The following is an 18,538-nucleotide window of genomic DNA, read 5'->3' as shown; positions in this document are numbered from 1 at the left end:
AACGCCCCTTGAGGTTCTAACACTAGTTCGAGAGCTCTTCTTTGTGTATGCCTATTGAGCATTGTTCACGCCCTCTTAGGTCTTCGCACCACCCATCTCTTTAGGATTTCACATGTGAACTGGTCTCTTTGTGAATTGGGTCTCTTTTTTTCTCCTTTGTTTAGCTAGCTAAACAAGGTCATGGGCACCAGCTAAATTCAGGGCAGAAATGTTGTTGAGAGCCGTAGCAACACTTTTGCAGTTGTCCGTAGCTATATCGTCCCAAAAATATGCGAGGGCAAACATTATGTACAGTGCATTCGGAAAGTATACACACCACTTGACTTTTTCCACATTTTATTACCTTACAGCCTTACACCATAATGACAAAGCGAAAACAGGTTTTTAGACATTTTTTTAATTTATGAAAATAAAAAAGATACCTTATTTACATAAGTATTCAGATCATTTGTTATGAGACTCGAACTTTAGCTCATGCATCCTGTTTCCATTGATCATCCTTGATGTTTCTACAACTTGATTGGAGTCCACCTGTGGCAAATGCAATTGTTTGGACATGATTTGGAAAGGCACACACCTGTCTATATAAGGTCCCACAGTTGACAGTGCATGTCATAGCAAAAACCAAACCATGAGGTCGAAGGAATTGTCCGTAGAGCTCAGAGACAGGATTGTGTCGAGACACAGATCTGGGGAAGGGTACCAAAAACATTCTGCAGCATTGAAGGTCCCCAAGAACACAGTGGCCTCCATCATTCTTAAATGGAAGAAGTTTGGAACCACCAAGACTCTTCCTAGAACTGGCCGCTCTGCCAAACTGAGCAATCGGGGGAGAAGGGAGATGACCAAGAACCTGATGGTCACTCTGACAGAGCTCCAGAGTTCCTCTGTGGAGGTGGGAGAACCTTCCAGAAGGACAGCCATCTCTGCAGCACTCCACCAAATCAGGCCTTTATGGTAGAGTGGCCAGATGGAAGCCACTCCTCAGTAAAAGGCACATGACATCCCGCCTGGAGTTTGCCAAAAGTCATCTAAAGGACTCTGACCATGAGCATGGTGGTGGCAGCATCATGCTGTGGGGATGGTTTTCAGCAGCAGGGACTTCGAGACTAGTCAGGATCGAGGGAAAGATTAACGGAGCAAAGTACAGAGAGATTCTTGATGAAAACCTGTTCCAGAATGCTCAGGACCTCAGACTGGGGCGAAGGTTCACCTTCCAACAGGACAACGACCCTAAGCACACAGCCAAGACAACGCAGTAGTGGCTTCAGGACAAGTCTCTGAATGTCCTTGAGTGGCCCAGCCCGAGCCCAGACTTGAACCTCATCGACCTGAAAGTAGCTGTGTAGCGACTCTCCCCTTCCAAACTGACAGAGCTTGAGAGGATCTGCAGATTAGAATGGGAGAAACTTCCCAAATACAGGTGTGCCAAGCTTGTAGCGTCATACCCAAGAAGACTTGAGACTGTAATCGCTGCCAAAGGTGCTTCAACAAAGTACTGAGTAAAGGATCTGAATACTTACTTTGTAAATGTGTTTCTAAAAAACTTGTTTTAGCTTTGTCATTATGGGGTGTTGTGTGTAGATTGATGAAGGGGGGAAAAACGATTTAATCCATTTTAGAATAAGGCTTTAACGTAACAGAATGTAACAAAATGTGCAAAAGTTAATTGGGTCTGAATACTATCCAAATGCATTCACCAGGGAAGGCACCAGTCTGTTATAGACAGAAGCCTGTGACATGACAGACCAATCAGGACTCACGTTGATAGCCTACGTTATTGCCGACAAAACAGCTATTGCTCTTTATCAGGGCAAGCCAGGGAGGATCCTGTCCTATTCTCTATATAGTGGAGTGCTTTCTCCTTGGCTCAACTAGGCTTGTAATTTAAGATCACATACCAGTTTTTTATTAAGGCACATGAAAGTTCACATGTTCAAGAAGGCATTTCTGGACAAAGAAATATACTTTTTTTTAAATTCAAGCGGCCTTACTGTGAAATAGGAACTAGCTTCAAATGCCCACTTTCCTGAATCCGGTCACAAATGTTTTATGAGATTGGAGAACACATTGGGAGGGATCTTAGACCATTCCTCCGTACAGATTCTTTCCAGATCCTTGATGTCCTTAGTCTGCCCTCATTGGCTGCCTTCTTCAATTCAAACCACAGGTTTTCAATGGGGTTAACATCTGGAGACTGAGATGGCCATTGAAAATGTTTTATTTTGTGGTAAATTTACAATTTCTATGTGGATTTGTGTGTGTGCTTGGGGTTATTGCTAGAAGATCCACTTGCAGCCCAATTTCAGCCTCCTGGCAGAGGCAACCAGGCTTTTGGCTAAAATGTCCTGGTACTTGGTAAAGTTCAGGATGCCGTTGACCTTAACAAGGGCCCCAGGACCAGTGGAAGCAAACTAGCCCAATAACACAGAGAGCTAATATTAATAACATGCATGTCAATCTCTCCTGGCTGAAAGTGGATTGACTTCATATTGACATGTTGAATGCACTGAGCTGTCTGTCTAAACCACTGGCACACAAGACATGCCACAAGAGGTCTCTTCACAGTCCCCAAGTCCAGGACAGACTATGGGAGGCACACAGTGCTACATACAGCCGTGATTACATTCCACATCAAGTAACTGACGCAAGCAGTGAAATTAGATTTAAAAAACAGATCACTAAACACCTTATGGAACAGCGGGGACTGTGAAGCAACACAACCATTGGCACACACACACACACACAGACAAACGATAACATACGATAACATACGCACTATACATACCCATGGATTTAGTACTGTAGATATGTGGTAGTGGTGGAGTAGGGGCCTGAGGGCACACAGTGTGCTGTGAAATCTGTGAATGTTTTAAAATGGTATAAACTGCCTTAATTTTGCTGGACCCCAGGTAGAGTAACTGCTGCTTCGGCAGCAGCTAATGGGGATCCATAATAAATACAAATACAAAAAAAATCCACCACCATATTTTACCGTCGGTATGAGGTACTGCATATACTTCCGTTTTATGAAGCCAAAGAGCTCTATTTTCATGTCATCTGACCATTGCCCGTGGTTTGCTAAACGGCATTGGCACTTGGATTGGAACCAGTGCTATGGTCAGATGACATGAAAATAGAGTTCTTTGGCCACGCACACCGGTGCAGTTGTATTACTATAAAAGCATACAATATACTGTAGCTCAGGATTTGTATTTATTTTATACAGTCTTCTTTGCTCATCTTTATCAAGGGTGCCAATCATTTTGGAGCTGAGTGTATGTTAATCCTGGGACGAATGACAGGGTGAGAATGAATGGCCGTCGAGAATCACTTTAAGGTGGAACTGCCTCGCCCAACCACAATTTCTAAAGTCCTGAAAATGTTTAGCCTCGTTTCTTTTGACTGATGTGTTTGGGACCACAGAGCTAAGAAAAACACCACCAATGAGCATAGAGGTCACAGGTCAGTGAGTGACGATACCTTTAAAAGATGTCACACAGGATTCCCGAGCAGAAAGTCTGTGGACATCTGGGAGTTTTCAGTATTCATAGGAAAGGAAGTGGGAATGGGAGAATGTGGAAAGGAGTGGTTGGGGGTTCTGGTGATCACCTGCACATGTGGCGCTAAATGCAGTGTAAGTAACGTTAGAGCTTGGCAACCGTCGGTCTACCAGGTCTCCAGGTATGTCATTATGGCCATGTCTCAGCTTATATCCCCAGTCCCAATGCTCAGTCTAGGAATAATTTCCTAGTCCCGGTCCTACTGCTGAGACTACTCCGAAGTCTTCAGTAATTACCACAGATCACCAGTAATTCTTCCTAGCAGCCGTCTTGCACACGAACATAGTGAACACGCACGCGCGCTCTTCAGCAGGTGACGTCTGCTGACAGATAGACAAAAACTGGAATGGCATGTAACCATCGTAGTGCAGTTACTCAGTTACTTTAGAATCTAGAAAGTGTAATACATCTTTTGATTATAGCTTAGCGTTGTTTTCGCCGCAGCGTTCTAAGAAACCTGTTAGCACCGCTTCATTTTAGTAACGTTAATCAATCCACAAATACACCAGGTGTTTCTATTTGACTTATTAGTAGCTGTAGTGGAAACTCGAGCCTTTGTTACGTACAGTATGTAGGCCCCAGCCAGGCAGTCTAAGTTGAGCTGGTGGTGGGTTCTGAATAGCTAGCCTCATCCGTGGGCTTAGTAGTGCAGCTGTGTACTCCTAGGCCTGCTCTCCTGCCCTGCCTGCTCCTTGTCCTTTTAATTGGTGTGATGTGTGAGAGAGACCAGTGTTAAAGCTCCCATCTCCCCCTTAACCTCCTAGATGGAAATGTCCAACTCCATCAGTAACTCCCACAGTGGAACGGCTGTATTCAGAATACTGTTGGCCCTAACAGAATATACAGTAGGGAAAGGCTTTGGTTAGAGACAATGAGAAGATCCAATGTTTTATGGACCTCTAGCCCTATTACAACATGTAGGGGAAAAACGGCCAACAAAAGAGCTCTTGTTCAAATTGCACCATTTATTAAATTTCTTTCCCTACTATTTGGTCCAAAATCTATTAATTAAACCCCACAACCTCTCAACATTTTAGTCCTTTTAAGTGTGCTCTGTTTTACCCAGTGTATGAAATAGTCATCGAGTTGAAAGCTCTGTGCTGGTGTCAGGCTGGTGTCGTTGGTTGGTTTCCTGGGTAGGGATATGTCTTGCAGTGCTTTTGACCAGAGCCCTTATGGGCCCTGCTCCAAAGTTATACACTATAAAAGGAATAGGGTGCCATTTCAGAGGCAGCCCCAGTTTAGTTTCACATGGCGGGGATAGGGTAATTATTGTGGCTTGTCAGCCATTTTAACTCCCAGCCAGACCCAGACAGTGTCCAGGGCCTTTCCCTGGTCTCTTTGATCATCCCTCTCTCTCTGGAAGGGCCCCCTCCTCACAAAGAGCTGCTTGTCTCACTGTCGGCCCCGCTCACACACAAACATGCGCTCGCATGCAGACACACACACAGGTCACACACACACAGACAGACGAACATAGTCACACAGGCTCTAGTCTGCTAGTCCTCTCAGTAGATACCCCCAGACAGAGCAAGGTTGAGTTCAAAAGGCACCAAACGGAAGACAACAGATTTTTTTTTAAATGTTCCGTTGCAAAAGTTTTTGCTACAGTGTGCCCTAATGGATACGACCGAGAGGAGACCAGATGCACACAGCCAGAACGTCCCCTGAGTTGGGAACAAGCTATTTTTGTGATGTCATGGCACAGGCAAACAACTCTGCTTTTCTTGGTAGAGGAGGGTGGAAGGAGATGAAGTTGCAAATTTATGAATTGTTTGAGTTGGTAAATGGTATACAGCTAGTTCATGTATTTATGTTGTACAAGTCTAGAGAATAATGTTTTAACATGTGGGAAAATGGATTTGCGGATATGATTTGTTACACTTGTTGAATTGAAGTTGGTATAGGCTACAGGTAGTAAAGATATTTATTTACAGTACCAGTCAAAAGATTGGACACCTATTTTATTTAATTTTTTTACTCTTTTCTACATTGTAGAATAATAGTGAAGACATCAAAACTATGAAATTACACATATGGAATCATGTAGTAACCAAAAAAGTGTTAAACAAATCAAAATATATTTTATATTTGAGATTCTTCAAAGTAGCCACCATTTGCCTTGATAACAGCGTTGCACACTCTTGGCATTCTCTCAACCAGCTTCATGAGTTAGTCACCTGGAATGCATTTCAATTTACAATTGTGCCTTATTAAAAGTTGATTTGTTGAATTTATTTCCTTAATGCATTTGAGCCAATCAGTTGTCTTTTGATAAGGTAGGGATGGTATATAGAAGATAGCCCATATATAGCCCACAAGTCCATATTATGGCAAGAACAGCTCAAGTAAGCAAAGAGATATGACAGTCCATCATTACTTTAAGGAACTTTGAATGTTTCTTCAAGTGCAGTTGCAAAACCATCAAGCGCTATGATGAAACTGGCTCTCATGAGGACCACCACAGGAATGGAAAACCCAGAGTTACCTCTGCTGCGGAGGATAAGTTCATTAGAGTTACCAGCCTCAGAAATTGCATCCCAAATAAATGCTTCACAGAGTTCAAGTAGCAGACTGTTCAGATTAGACTGTGTGAATCAGGCCTTCATGGTCGATTTTGCTGCAAAGAAACCACTACTAAAGGACACCAATAAGAAGAAGAGACTTGTTTGGGCCAAGAAACACGAGCAATGGACGTTAGACCAGTGGAAATCTGTCCTTTGGTCTGGAGTCCAAATTTGAGATTTTTGGTTCCAACCGCCGTGTCTTTGTGAGACGCAGAGTAGGTGAACAGATGATCTCCACATCTGTGGATCCCACCGTGAAGCATGGAGGAGGAGGTGTGTGGGTGCTTTGCTGGTGTCACTGTCAGTGATTAATTTAGAATTCAAGGCACATTTAACCAACATGGCTACTACAGCATTCGTCAGCAATACGTCATCCCATCTGGTTTGCGCTTAGTGGGACTATCATTTGTTTTTCAACAGGACAATGACCCAACACACCTCCAGGCTGTGTAAGAGCTATTTTACCAAGAAGGAGAGTGATGGAGTGTTGCATCAGATGACCTGGCCTCCACAATCACCTGACCTCAACCCAAAAGGGATGAGTTGGATCGCAGAGTGAAGGAAAAGCAGCCAAGTGCTCAGCATATGTGGGAACTCCTTCAAGACTGTTGGAAAAGCATTCCAAGTGAAGCTGGTTGAGAGATTGCCGAGTGTGCAATGCTGTCGTCAAGGCAAAGGGTGGCTACTTTGAAGAATCTCAAATAAAAAATATATTTGGATTTGTTTGGTTACTACATGATTCCTTATGCTTTATTTCATAGTTTTGATGTCTTTTTACTATTTTCTACATTGAATAAATAAAGGATAACCCATGAATGAGTAGGTGTGTCCAAATGTCTGACTGGTACTGTATGTTCTTCACAGTTAGAGCGAGTAATGTTTGTTTTTGTGCACAATACATCATTATGCTCTGTAGATGTTCACCTATCGCGACGTCCTTTACTGTGACCGAACGATTCATCTTTCCTATAGAAAAAGAACATTGGCCTTGCTTTTCAAAGCGTTGATGTTTGTACTACTGTATAGGATCGTCTGCGTGTCATTCAGGCTAGATATGAGACCGTTCACACACACGACACAGTCACGCACTTATTCAGGCTAACGGACACACACACACACACACACACAAACACGCACACTGTTGCGCATAATGACACCCATCAGGCTGCTCTGGCCTCCTATGAACAGTGTTTATGGTGCCATTGGTGTGTGTGCTGACAGCAGACAGAGGATGAAAACCGCCTCTCTCCCGCCACTGTACTGTAGCATAGTGTGTTTACTGAACAGCAGGGGTTAGCGTTTGATGCCCCCCTCTCTAGTCTGTCTGCTGCCGCCGCCGCATTCGGTTGTCTTGCCAGTTTAGCAAAAAAATATATATATATGTTTTGCTTTAACTCATTTTCTATGCACATGTCCACCCCAACCCCCCGTTTATGCTTTATCCCTCCGTGTGTAAGAAAACAGAGGGAGAGAGACACCCACACGCACACACTCCTTAGGGGAGCTGTATACACACAGACGGGCTGTAAACTAGGGACCTCATTATAATCTGTTTCAGTCTTCGTCAGACAGTGTTCATTCTGCCTGAACAATATTCTCTCAGTCGGTGCAAATATGTATCACTGAGAGAGACAACCTACACAGACTGCCTAGGTTTCTCATCCGCGGTGGTCTTTCCATCAATCCAGCCTTTTGTCCCAGTTGCAGACACCATTCCGTCTGTTCCTACAAAGACAACCAGCCCAGATAACTAGCTAGATAACGTCACAGTTCCCCCCCCTCCCGACTCCACTCCTCACAGCTTCATCTTGAGGGAAGTAGAAAGTAGCACATTGTGGTTATTTCTTCTCTCGCTGGCCTCTTTTCTGCATCCCCTCACCTCTGTGGGACCTGACCCCATACCCTCAGGAGACGTGATGTCCCCATCCTCAGCCCGCCCGGTGAGGTCTTGACGCCCTTCAGCGAGGCAGTGTGACTGGCTGCTCTGGGACAGTGTAGGACTCTGGTCAAAAGTAGTGCACTATATAGGGAATAGGGTGCCATTTGAGAAGCACGGGAGGACTCGTGCAGGAGCTCAGGGAGCGTTAGCTTAGCGGTCGCTGTGCTGTACTGTGCAGCAGTGTGGACGGATGAGGCTCGGAGGACCATCTGATAGCAGGCAGTCAGTCAGGTAATTCCCTCAGAGCCAAGCTAGGAGACACAGCTTTCACATCCCCACACTGCCCCCAGGGGGCGACCCTGAGAGACACACCAAAGTTAGCACCAGGCTACCCATCTACCGCCTCCACAGGAATCTCTACCAATAGGGCTTAATGTGTGTTTGTTATAATACATAGTTTGCGCAAAGCTACTTCTCCTGCCGACTTTAGTTTCGTAAGGCCGAGCTAGCTAGTGCAAGGCTTTGAGTATGGCTTAAGCACACCACCAAGTTACAGGAGTTAATTTGTAGGGCCATGGGCATAATTTAATGTATACATTTGGATGTGTTTACAAAAATGGAAGTCCTCGGGACACAAAGTAGCTCCTCTGACCCTGTTTTTTTCCATCACAGTTCCAAAATCCCTTCATCCTCCTTGGTGGTTTCCCCACCAGCCACCACCACAACATAGCACTTCTCCCCTTCTACTACTTTTCATGCACGACACATGAAGGATGTTCCTTTTCCATGTGGAATATTTTTTGTTTGTCCAAACTGGCTGGTTAGGAAAGCAGTTATCCCGGGACCCAGCTTCTCGGCTCCCGCACACACAATTCCCCCATAGGTGAAAGGTCAACGTCTCTGTGAGGGCTGGCCATCGATTGGAGTGGTTGGTGCATTAAGCTGTTAAACCACTCTTAGTTGGTTCAGTGGGTGCATCCCAAATGGCGCCCTATTCCCTTTACAGTGCACTCGTGAAATATTGAGACCACTTGACTTTTCCCACATTTTTTGTTACGTTACAGCCTTATTCTAAAATTGATTAAATAGATACAAATTATCTCATCGAAGCGCAAACTGATTTTTGGAAATGTTTTCAAATGTATTAAAAATGTAAAATAAACCGATTTTACATAAGTATGCAGATCCTTTGCTATGAGACTCGAAATTGAACTTGGGTACATCCTGTTTCCATTGATCATCCTTGGGATGGAACTCTTTGGCCTGAATGCCAAGCGTCACGTCTGCAGGAAACCTCGCACGTTTTTCAGCGGGACGGACTGGGAGACTAGTTAGGATCGAGGGAAAGATGAACGGAGCAAAGTACAGAGAGATCCTTGATGAAAACCTGCTCCTTCAGAACCTCCAACTGGGGCGAAGGTGCACTTGCCAACAGGACAACGACGCTAAGCATACAGCCCAAGCAATGCAGGAGTGGCTTCCTGGACAAGTCTCTGAATGTACTTGAGTGGCCCAGCCAGAGCCCGTGCTTGAACCCGATCGAACATCTCTGTAGAGACCTGAAAATAGCCGTGCAGCGACGCTCCCCATCCAACCTGACAGAGCTTAAGAGGATCTCCAGAGAAGAATGGGAGAAACTCCCCAAATGCAGGTGTCCCAAGCTTGTAGTGTCATATACAAGAAGACTTGAGGCTGTAATTGCTGCCAAAGGTGCTTCAACAAGGTACTGAGTAAAGCATCTAAAATACTTACAGTATGTAAATGAGATTTGTTTTTTATTTTTAATAGATTTGCAAAAATTTCAATAAACCTGTTTTTGCTTTGTCATTGTGGGTAAATTGGTGGGGGGGAAACGAGTTAATCCGTTTTAGAATAAGGCTGTAACGTAGTTACAAGTTAAGGGGTCTGAATACTTTCTGAAGTGGTGTACTATTAGGGGAATAGTGCCATTTGGGACACTTACAGTGTGTGGGAAATAGCTCAGTATTTCAGGGTAGGAATGTGTTTACTTAACTCACTTCTTCTTAAGCACTATAAGCACCACCGTGCACCATTATTTCCCTGTGATGAAGCGAAACTAGCTCATGAGGTGTGTGCGCGCGCATGCATGCCTACTTGTGTGTTCTGAAAGTATTTTTTTGCAGCAGAGTCACCAAATGTAATTTGTTCTCTGACAGTCTCAGAACAAAGGCGGACAGATCCTGCTCTGCTCTCCTCTCTCTGGTCCATATGATCTAATTGTTTGTAGTTACGCACCCAATAAAGACCTGCCAACACAGTCGCACAGCCTCAGATAGCTCGGCAATAGATCCTTATGGTGTTTGGACCTGACTGAGTGTACAGCCCTGTTCTGCTCGTCTATGTTCTGTTCATCTATGTTCTGTTTGGACTGAGCTGGACATACACACACTGAGCTGGATGTTTAGTGAGCCGAGCTTTCTCATCTCTCTCTCTGGCTGTCTCGCTCTCTCTCTCTGGCTGTCTCGCTCTCTCTCTGGCTGTCTCGCTCTCTCTCTCTGGCTGTCTCGCTCTCTCTCTGGCTGTCTCGCTCTCTCTCTGGCTGTCTCGCTCTCTCTCTCTTTATGACGCATTGGCGTCAACATGGGCCAGCATCCCTGTGGAACACTTTCAAGATCTTGTATTGTCCGTGCTCGACTAATTGAGGCTGTTCTGAGGGCAAAAGGGGGGACGCAACTCAATATTAGGAAGGCGTTCCTAATGTTTGCTGTACTCAAAGCATGTCCGTCTGTCTCGCTCTCTGTGGAGCTGTGTTACTTTGAGCCAGCCATATATAGAAAATAATGAAGTCCATGAATAAAGTATCATCTCTATAGAGCCATCCTCTCATCATCTCTGTGCCATCATCTCACCTTCTGCTCCTCTCTGTTCTCCGTCTGTCTCTTACAGCTGCTGGAGTCTCCAGAGGTGAAGGAGGACGCGGTCCTCTGTTACTCTATGGAGGTATGTACTTTTACTTTAACCCTACTACTGGATGTCAATACGGTCCTTCATCTTTACTGATGCCTTCTACAGCTGCACACAGTCATTTATGAATAATGAATTGTTGTGGTATGTGTGATGGATTTTGTTTTGAATGCACATATAAGTCAAGCCATAGTAGGAGAGTGTGTGTGTAGTGAGGCCGTTTTCTCTCTCTGGATGTATTGGAGTCTTCTGTCTCATCATGAATTATAGAGTGACTGTGAGGTAGTGTAGAGGCTAAGAACGGAGTCTGAAACTCCCTGAGTCCCAGCCTGTAGACTGGAGCTGGGCTGGAGAAAAGAGGGCTAGCTAAGAGCTCTGTCCAAGGGGGGGAAAGAGAGAGTGATATGGCAGGCAAGGTGGGGCGGCAGGTAGCCAAGTGTTTAGAGCATTGGGCCAGTAACCGAAAGGTCGCTAGATCGAATCACCGAGCTGACAAGGTAAAAAAATATGTCGATCTGCCCCTGAACAAGGCAGTTAACCCACTGTTCCCCGGTAGGCCGGCATTCTAAGAATTTGTTCTAAACTGACTTGCTTAGTTAAATAAAGGTAGCTTTAAAAAGACTGCCATAGCTATAGTGGAACTAGTCAGTAACTGCTATAATTTTCACCTTGAATTGTATGGGAAATTGGGAATATCAGACAGACAGACAGGCCAAGGTTCCTATAATGGGACTCCATCCTTCTGAGACCGACATCTGTTAATGAGCATGCCACATCTCAGACAGACACCCCCACTCTTTAGTCAGCCAGCCACGACCCGTCTCTCAGACTAGCCTTCTTAATATTCAGACAGCTAGACATAACCCCCGACTACAACGCCAAGTCACCTCTCCTCTTTTCCTCTCCCTCTCCTCCTCCCTCCTATCCTCCTTCTCCAGCTGCAGTCCACTGGTCGTCTCCTGGAGGAGCAGCTTCCAGGGATGATGACAGAGCTCCTGGCCGCGGCCAGGGACAAGATGCTGTGTCCAGCCGAGTCCCAGCTAACTCGCTCCTTGCTCATGGAGGTCATCGAGCTGCACGCCAACCACTGGACCCCTCTGGAGGACCTCACCACACAGTACTACAACAGGACCATCCAGAAGCTCACCACTGCCTAGCCCCCCAGACCCAGGACCTGTCCCACAGGTCAGACACATGGAGGCCTGAGCTGGGTTGATGGCTGAGATGCATGGGGTTGGACTAGACATGGGACCGTACAGAGTCGCAGAACATAATTGGTTGGCCCCATACCAGACTGCAAATGCGTTTAGGTATAAGGAGATGGGACTGACGACACATACAGACAGACCTGAAATCCATGCAAAAACAAGACCAACACTACACCACGCACACAGACAGAAGAGACTGGCCACTGGCCATGCAGCCTGCACACATTCGACTGTGGGGGCGTGCCTGGTCACTGAGATGGGTGGAGGACAAAGAGACGGCATGATGTGGGGGGGGGGGTTGGAACAGCAGCCGCCTGTCCTTGGTGAACAGTCTCTCCTCAGAGGTTAAAAAGAGAAGAAGCAGGGGGGTCCAGGGAGATCTCTTTCTCTTTTGTGTTCATGTGCCAACCACCCTTCCTCCTTTCTCCGTCTTTCTCCTTTATCTATCTCTCCTCCTCCTCCTCTCTGTTCCAGGCCCTTCCACCCCAGGGCCTATGTGGCTGACTGGGGGAGATGAGAGAGGAGGCAGGCAAGCCTCCGTCTGGGTTGTCCCCTCCCCAGACCTCCCTCCACTGGGCCAGGTCAAATGGGCAGACTGCAGGGCTAGGTTCCAGTAAGGCCTGCCTTTGTCCCCCCCCCCCCACTCCCCAGAGGCGCTTTGTGTGGCTGAGACACTGGCTGGCGCACTCTGGATTGCTGGCTGGGTAGCAGATGGCTTCTGGCGCCTCAGTGGGCTGGCTGCAGACACCCTCCCAGTCCCATCTACACTCCAGCCAAGGCCAACCCATCCTCCAACCCAGGCTAACCCTAACCCAGCCAGGCCGCTGACTGAAGGGGGCAGTGGGTTTGTCCTGGGGGCCAGTGGGGCTGCCGTGGGGGGCTAGGGATTGGGGACTGGGGGGAGGCTTTTTCTAGGGACCGCGGCTTTTGTTGTCATTGTCATTTTCAGAGGGGTTTAATTTTCTCTGTCCATGCTTTTGTTACCTTTGTTATTAATTATATGATATTATTGTTACTATTATTGTTGTATTATTTCTTTTAAATCATGTACTGTAAATATGTATGATAATGGAATATTTTAGTGTAGATGTATTGCACAGGTTTGATTTGTTTTGCACCGTTTTAAGGTGATTACTTGTTTTAAAAGTCAAAAAGATAAAAGAAGAAAATACTTTTTAACGGTGGTATGGATCAATACTAGCATTACAAAGACTATAGATTTGAGGGGTTGGTTGACTAGAAAGGGGAAGGTTTAGCCAGAAGGAAGAATCAAAGAAATTATGGATTTGAAGAAGTCAGTCAGACTAGTGGCCTTGTGAACTATAACTACATTTATAGAGTTGTGTCCTTGCTGTTTTGAAAGACGAGGCCAAGAGAGGTGGAGAGTGCTTGCCAAGTGACCGAATTTAGTGAGGTGATTTTTATTTTATTTTTTTATTATTCCCTGCAACAACAACAAGAAAAAACGAGCCTGATACAAATCGCTTCTTCAAATGTTCTTCTGTTCAAGCAGCCATTTTGCAGTGTTGGACATTTTGCAACTCTTTATCTGTGTGATGATGAAGTATTTGCTTTTGAGAGAGAGAAAAAATCTGTTTAATTTTACAGATGATAAAAAAAGATATATGTATTTGACAATGTAGTTAGCTAGTATGTGATTCGCATTACTCTGGCTTCTGCAAATGTGCGTACAACAATATTGACAATATCAACATCATTATGTAATCCAATTAAATGTAATCGAATATACAGAATATACCCGTATTTAAGACAACGAAGCAAGCTCTAGGAGGACATGGGGCAAAGAGAGACAAGGGCTACGTCCCATTTATCAATCCAAAGTGTGCACTTGTTCACTTCCCTTTCCTGATTTGAAAGGAATGACTGGTATGATGATTAGCTATAGGGTTGTGGTTGTGTGGATAGGAAGTGGCCTTTCCATGTGTTCTTACTATGGCCTCAGCTCACGTTGAAGGAACTGCTCTTTCTGGGGCAGTCAGTCCTAGTACTACTAGTGTTACTTGCTTCTGATTTCCTATTGAACTGAATCTCTGGGCTTTTCTTTTTTTTTTTGCTTCAAGAATTCAAATCTTTTAAGCTAGACACACATCCAAAACAATAGGGTATTTTAAAACAATTTGGAGATACGGATAACTGCCAAAATAAAGGAAACACCAACAATAGCGCTACCGTGAACCAGAACAGCTTCGGTTTGGTTTGAGATCTGGTGACGGAGACGGCCACGGCGTCCGGTTTACATTGGTTTGACGAGCATGAAGCATTCAGTGACCGGTCGTGCCCTGTGGATGGGGGCATTGTCGTCCTATGGGGGCATAGCCATGGTAGCCCAAATAATGGCCTGCGCAGCATTTTTATACATGACCCTAAGCATGATGGGATGTTAATTAACTCAGGAACCACACCTGTGTGGAAAAACCTGCTTTCAATAAACATTATCTCATTTACTCAAGGGTTTCAATTATTTTGGCAATTACCTGTATATACAAACCCATCTGTCTAGGTATGCACCTGCCTATAAGGTGAATTTCATTTCAGTTTGATCAAATACAATGGGTTTTGATTTTCAGTGACTCAAATTGTGATTCCGATGATCACTTGCCTGGTAAGTGTGGTATAATGTTAGATTGTATATAATGCTATTGGGCGATTCCATATGCAAAGGAGCGACTCTCCTCGTCTGTGACACTGGGCCTCCCGGCGCCCTCTGACCTTAGACCTTTAGGTCACATGACTCGCCCTACTATTGAATGCGACGCACCCTCCATTTGCATCTCATTGACATTGGGAGGTATATGGTATAGCATCATCACGGCGTTGTAAACCCCAGCGAGGCGAGACTACCAGACAGATGGTGCACAGATAATGAGCTGTAGAATTTGTGGAAGTTGTGGGTCATCAATTTAATTTTTTATTAAGCAATTTTTTTTTAAATTGACTAACTGAAGAGGTGTAAAAAATGTGGGTGTTGTACTACGGTTTTTCGCTGCCTGAAATATTAGGCGCCTGTATTGACGCAACCGCTAAACGTTCTCACTGTCTGGACAATTTTATTTTCCCATATCCTGAGAACGTCTCCCCCTTCACGCCACCATTCAGCCGCTAAAGCCTCTTTATTCCGAGAGAAACCATCTCGTATGTCTGGGGGATGTCTTGTCTTGTGTTGCACTGCTTTGACTCGAACACAATCTTCTTCAGAGTAAGTAAGGACGTAATACCTGAGAAGAGCTCTGTTTCCTCTCGATATATGCTCTGTCACATGTCGCTATGCTCACAATGAGCTCTCATTCTTCAGACACAGAATATTTGTAACAATATTTAACTAGGCAAGTTAAGAACAAATTCTTATTTACAGTGACGGCCCTCTGGGGAACAGTGGGTTAACCGCCTTGTTCGGGTGCAGAACGACAGATTTTTACCTTGTTAGCTCGGGGATTCGATCCAGCAACCTTTCGGTTACTGGCCCAACGCTCTAAACACTAGGCTACATGCCGCCCCAGTACACACTTGGACTCTCCTATATGAATCATACTACATACTAATGTCATCTCTGTTAAAAGGTTTTGCGTACTTTAAAAATGGAGTATTACCTATAGCCATTATACTATATTCTGTGTGTCTGACTAGTTGTATGACTGGATGTCCTTGGCCCATTGTGTTGCCTTTGTTAGGCCCTGACCCAAGCCCGTGGCTAGCCTGCGGTGTCTACCCCCAGGAGGGCTCACTGAGCCTGGGTTCACTCCCCCAGGGGCCTGGGTCTCTGAGCTCGCCCCTGGAACACAGGCAGGTTGTCCTTCAGCGTCCGTCCACATCAATCACTGTCTGGGGATGTGAGGGAGGAGAGGAAAGGGTGGTGAGACGAGGGTAGTCTACTTCTGATATAGGGGAGAGGGCATCAAACATACTGGGAACGTTAAGGGGCATGTGAAATGTTACTGCTCGCGTCTCCTCCATTTTCGAATGATTTCTGGTAAATATGCATTAAAGATTTGTATAGCTATGTGTGCGAATTGTGATTTATTATGGACGGTTCCTCTCGGCTCTTATGGCGATGAGGAACAAAATGCACACATTGATAATTCATCTCACAACATGTTCAATATATGAAGGTGTCTTCATGTAAAAATGTGTATCTTTAGAATAGTGTTTATTTATCTTTAATTTGAACAGGAAAGTCATATTGAGCCAAAAGTATCTTGAACATGAGCCCTGCACATACAAAAACGAACATCAATAGGCAAGAATAGATAAATATACACATTAAGATACACAACGCAGAAAATTTAAAACGAACACATTCTTCATTATAAAAATCCTCTGTCAGCTGGCTGAATTGCCCTAGGGACACCAAAGCATCCACTTGAAATGTCTTTTGGAGATTATTCCAAACATAGGGCGCAAGGAAGTTAAAGGCTGATATACTCAAGGCGTGGTATCAGTATTCACTTTGTGTTCTCCTTTAACCATATATCACCCAATAAAAAATTCTAATTGGTGGTTCATCTTTTTAATAATGCACACCATTTGATACACACAACCCTGAAATACTACATGATTTGGTTAGATTCTCTTGGCTTTACATTAAATGATGATACTGTGAACAGACAGTCATACACCCCATCTGCAACCATGTTTGTCCCTAGTCTCCGCCTCAGTCTCTGTGTGTCTTATGATGTGGATGTTGGGTGAATGACGAGCATGGCCCTGTGCTAATGGTGTCATCAGGCCGAGGGGAGATGGATAAACGTAGGATGGAGAGACTGCTCCCTCCATCCCTCCCTAGGCTGAATTAGAATCACGGCTAATTTTGCCGCGCGTCGGAGGATGAACGGAGATGACCGTGCGGGCTGGAGACTCATCCAGCTAGCTACGTCTTCCAGTGAATTAGATCGCATTACCGAATCACAGTATGAGTTCATGTTGGCTAGCCGGTCTAGACTATCTGCAGCACAAAGAGATGTTTGGCCGGCCAGTCTGCACAAAAAGGAAGTGAGGAAAGCTCTCCCATGGACTGACCGACCAAGACAGGGGGGATGGGGAGGACTTTATGGTCCAGACATTCTATGACCTTTTCATGGAGGAGTTAGTGGGAGTCATCTTTGGTTGATTAATTAGCCTACATAGTATGACAACTATAAACTGGGCTGAAACATTAGTAAGAAAAAGACAGACAGCAAGTAAAGTTTTAGCTACTTAGATGTATTGTTATCAGCAGTCGCAATGGATGCGTTCCGGCCACCATTCCAAGCCTTCATCAGCAACATCAGTTGAACTGTAATATGAATGGTGATGTGTTTGGCATTGTTTCTGGGAAGAGGATTTTGTCATGGTTGTCCAGACAGAGTCCTGTGTCTGGTCTTCCTGTCCCCTGGTCATCCTGGCTGTGAGGCTTTATTCTGGGGCTGTGTTGTCAGGACTGATGGATGAGCTGGGTGTGAGCTAGCTGGCTGAGTAACTGCCTGGGTCTATTGTGTAGGGCAGACAAAGGGAGGCTGTGACTCAGCTGTCCTTGATAACAAGGCACAAAGAGAGAGAGAGAGAGAGACACAACCCCCATGAACACACAAACTCTCAGCTGAGTAGTCCCAATCCCCCTGATGATGCCATTCAGATGTCCCCACTCCTATAGCTCTGCCACTGATGGGCAGGGGAAGATACAGTACCTGTAGTCACTGATTATGTGTGAGCTTTTGAATGCGTGTGTGCTCATGCCACCTGCATTCACAGCTCATTTCTGACCCTTATATATATATGTGTGTGAAAATGAATCGCATACATTTGTGCATGTGGGCGTGCTATGTGTGTGTGTGTGTGTGTGTCTGTGAGATAATTCGCTCCAGTGAGCCAGACGTGTACTGCAGGGGTGGTCTTGCTGAGGGGAGCGGAAGAGAAAGGTGAAAGGACGTGTGAGGAAAACTGGAGCAGAGAAAGAGAGAAGAAAAGTCCCTCTGATGCAGGTGTGTTACTGCTGTGATAGAGGAACCAATAGCTAGAGGCTAGATAAGGATTTTAGCTGGCTGGTTAGGCTTTGCAGTGTAAAGACTCAGACCTCATATTGTATGTGGTTAGGAAAGTGGGAATGTGAGAATAGATTTTGCAATCTGACTTTTCTTTCTGTAGTTTTTAAAGGCCCAGTGTAGACATGAACATGATTTACCTGTGTTTTATGTATACAGTGCCTTCAGAAAGTATTCATAACCTTTGACTTATTCCACATTTTGTTGTTACAGCCTGAATTCAAAATGGATTAAATAGATTGTTTTCTCACCCATCTTCACACAATACCTCATAATGGCAAAGTGAAAACATGTTTTTAAAAGTTTTTGCAAATGTATTGAAAATGAAATACAGAAATATCTCATTTACATAAGTATTCAC

At 44.9% G+C, this 18,538-nt stretch overlaps 1 protein-coding gene across 1 annotated transcript in view; it reads left to right on the top strand.

Moving 5' to 3' along the window:
- Positions 1-16,160, top strand: part of LOC120025639 (CBP80/20-dependent translation initiation factor-like) — a 138,781-nt gene extending 122,621 nt beyond the window's left edge. Inside the window, exons 13-14 of the mRNA XM_038970184.1 lie at positions 10,917-10,970; positions 11,873-16,160. Of these exons, the coding sequence (XP_038826112.1) occupies positions 10,917-10,970; positions 11,873-12,091 (273 nt within the window). The 3' untranslated portion in view covers positions 12,092-16,160. The remainder of the gene's footprint in view (positions 1-10,916; positions 10,971-11,872) is intronic.
- The last annotated feature ends 2,378 nt before the right edge of the window (positions 16,161-18,538 follow it).

The sequence above is a fragment of the Salvelinus namaycush genome, chromosome 31, assembly GCF_016432855.1.
Source record: "Salvelinus namaycush isolate Seneca chromosome 31, SaNama_1.0, whole genome shotgun sequence".
NCBI classification, from domain to species: Eukaryota; Metazoa; Chordata; class Actinopteri; order Salmoniformes; family Salmonidae; genus Salvelinus; species Salvelinus namaycush.
The sequence above is the reverse complement of the archived record's forward strand: the minus strand, read 5'-3'. Positions and strand labels throughout refer to the sequence as shown.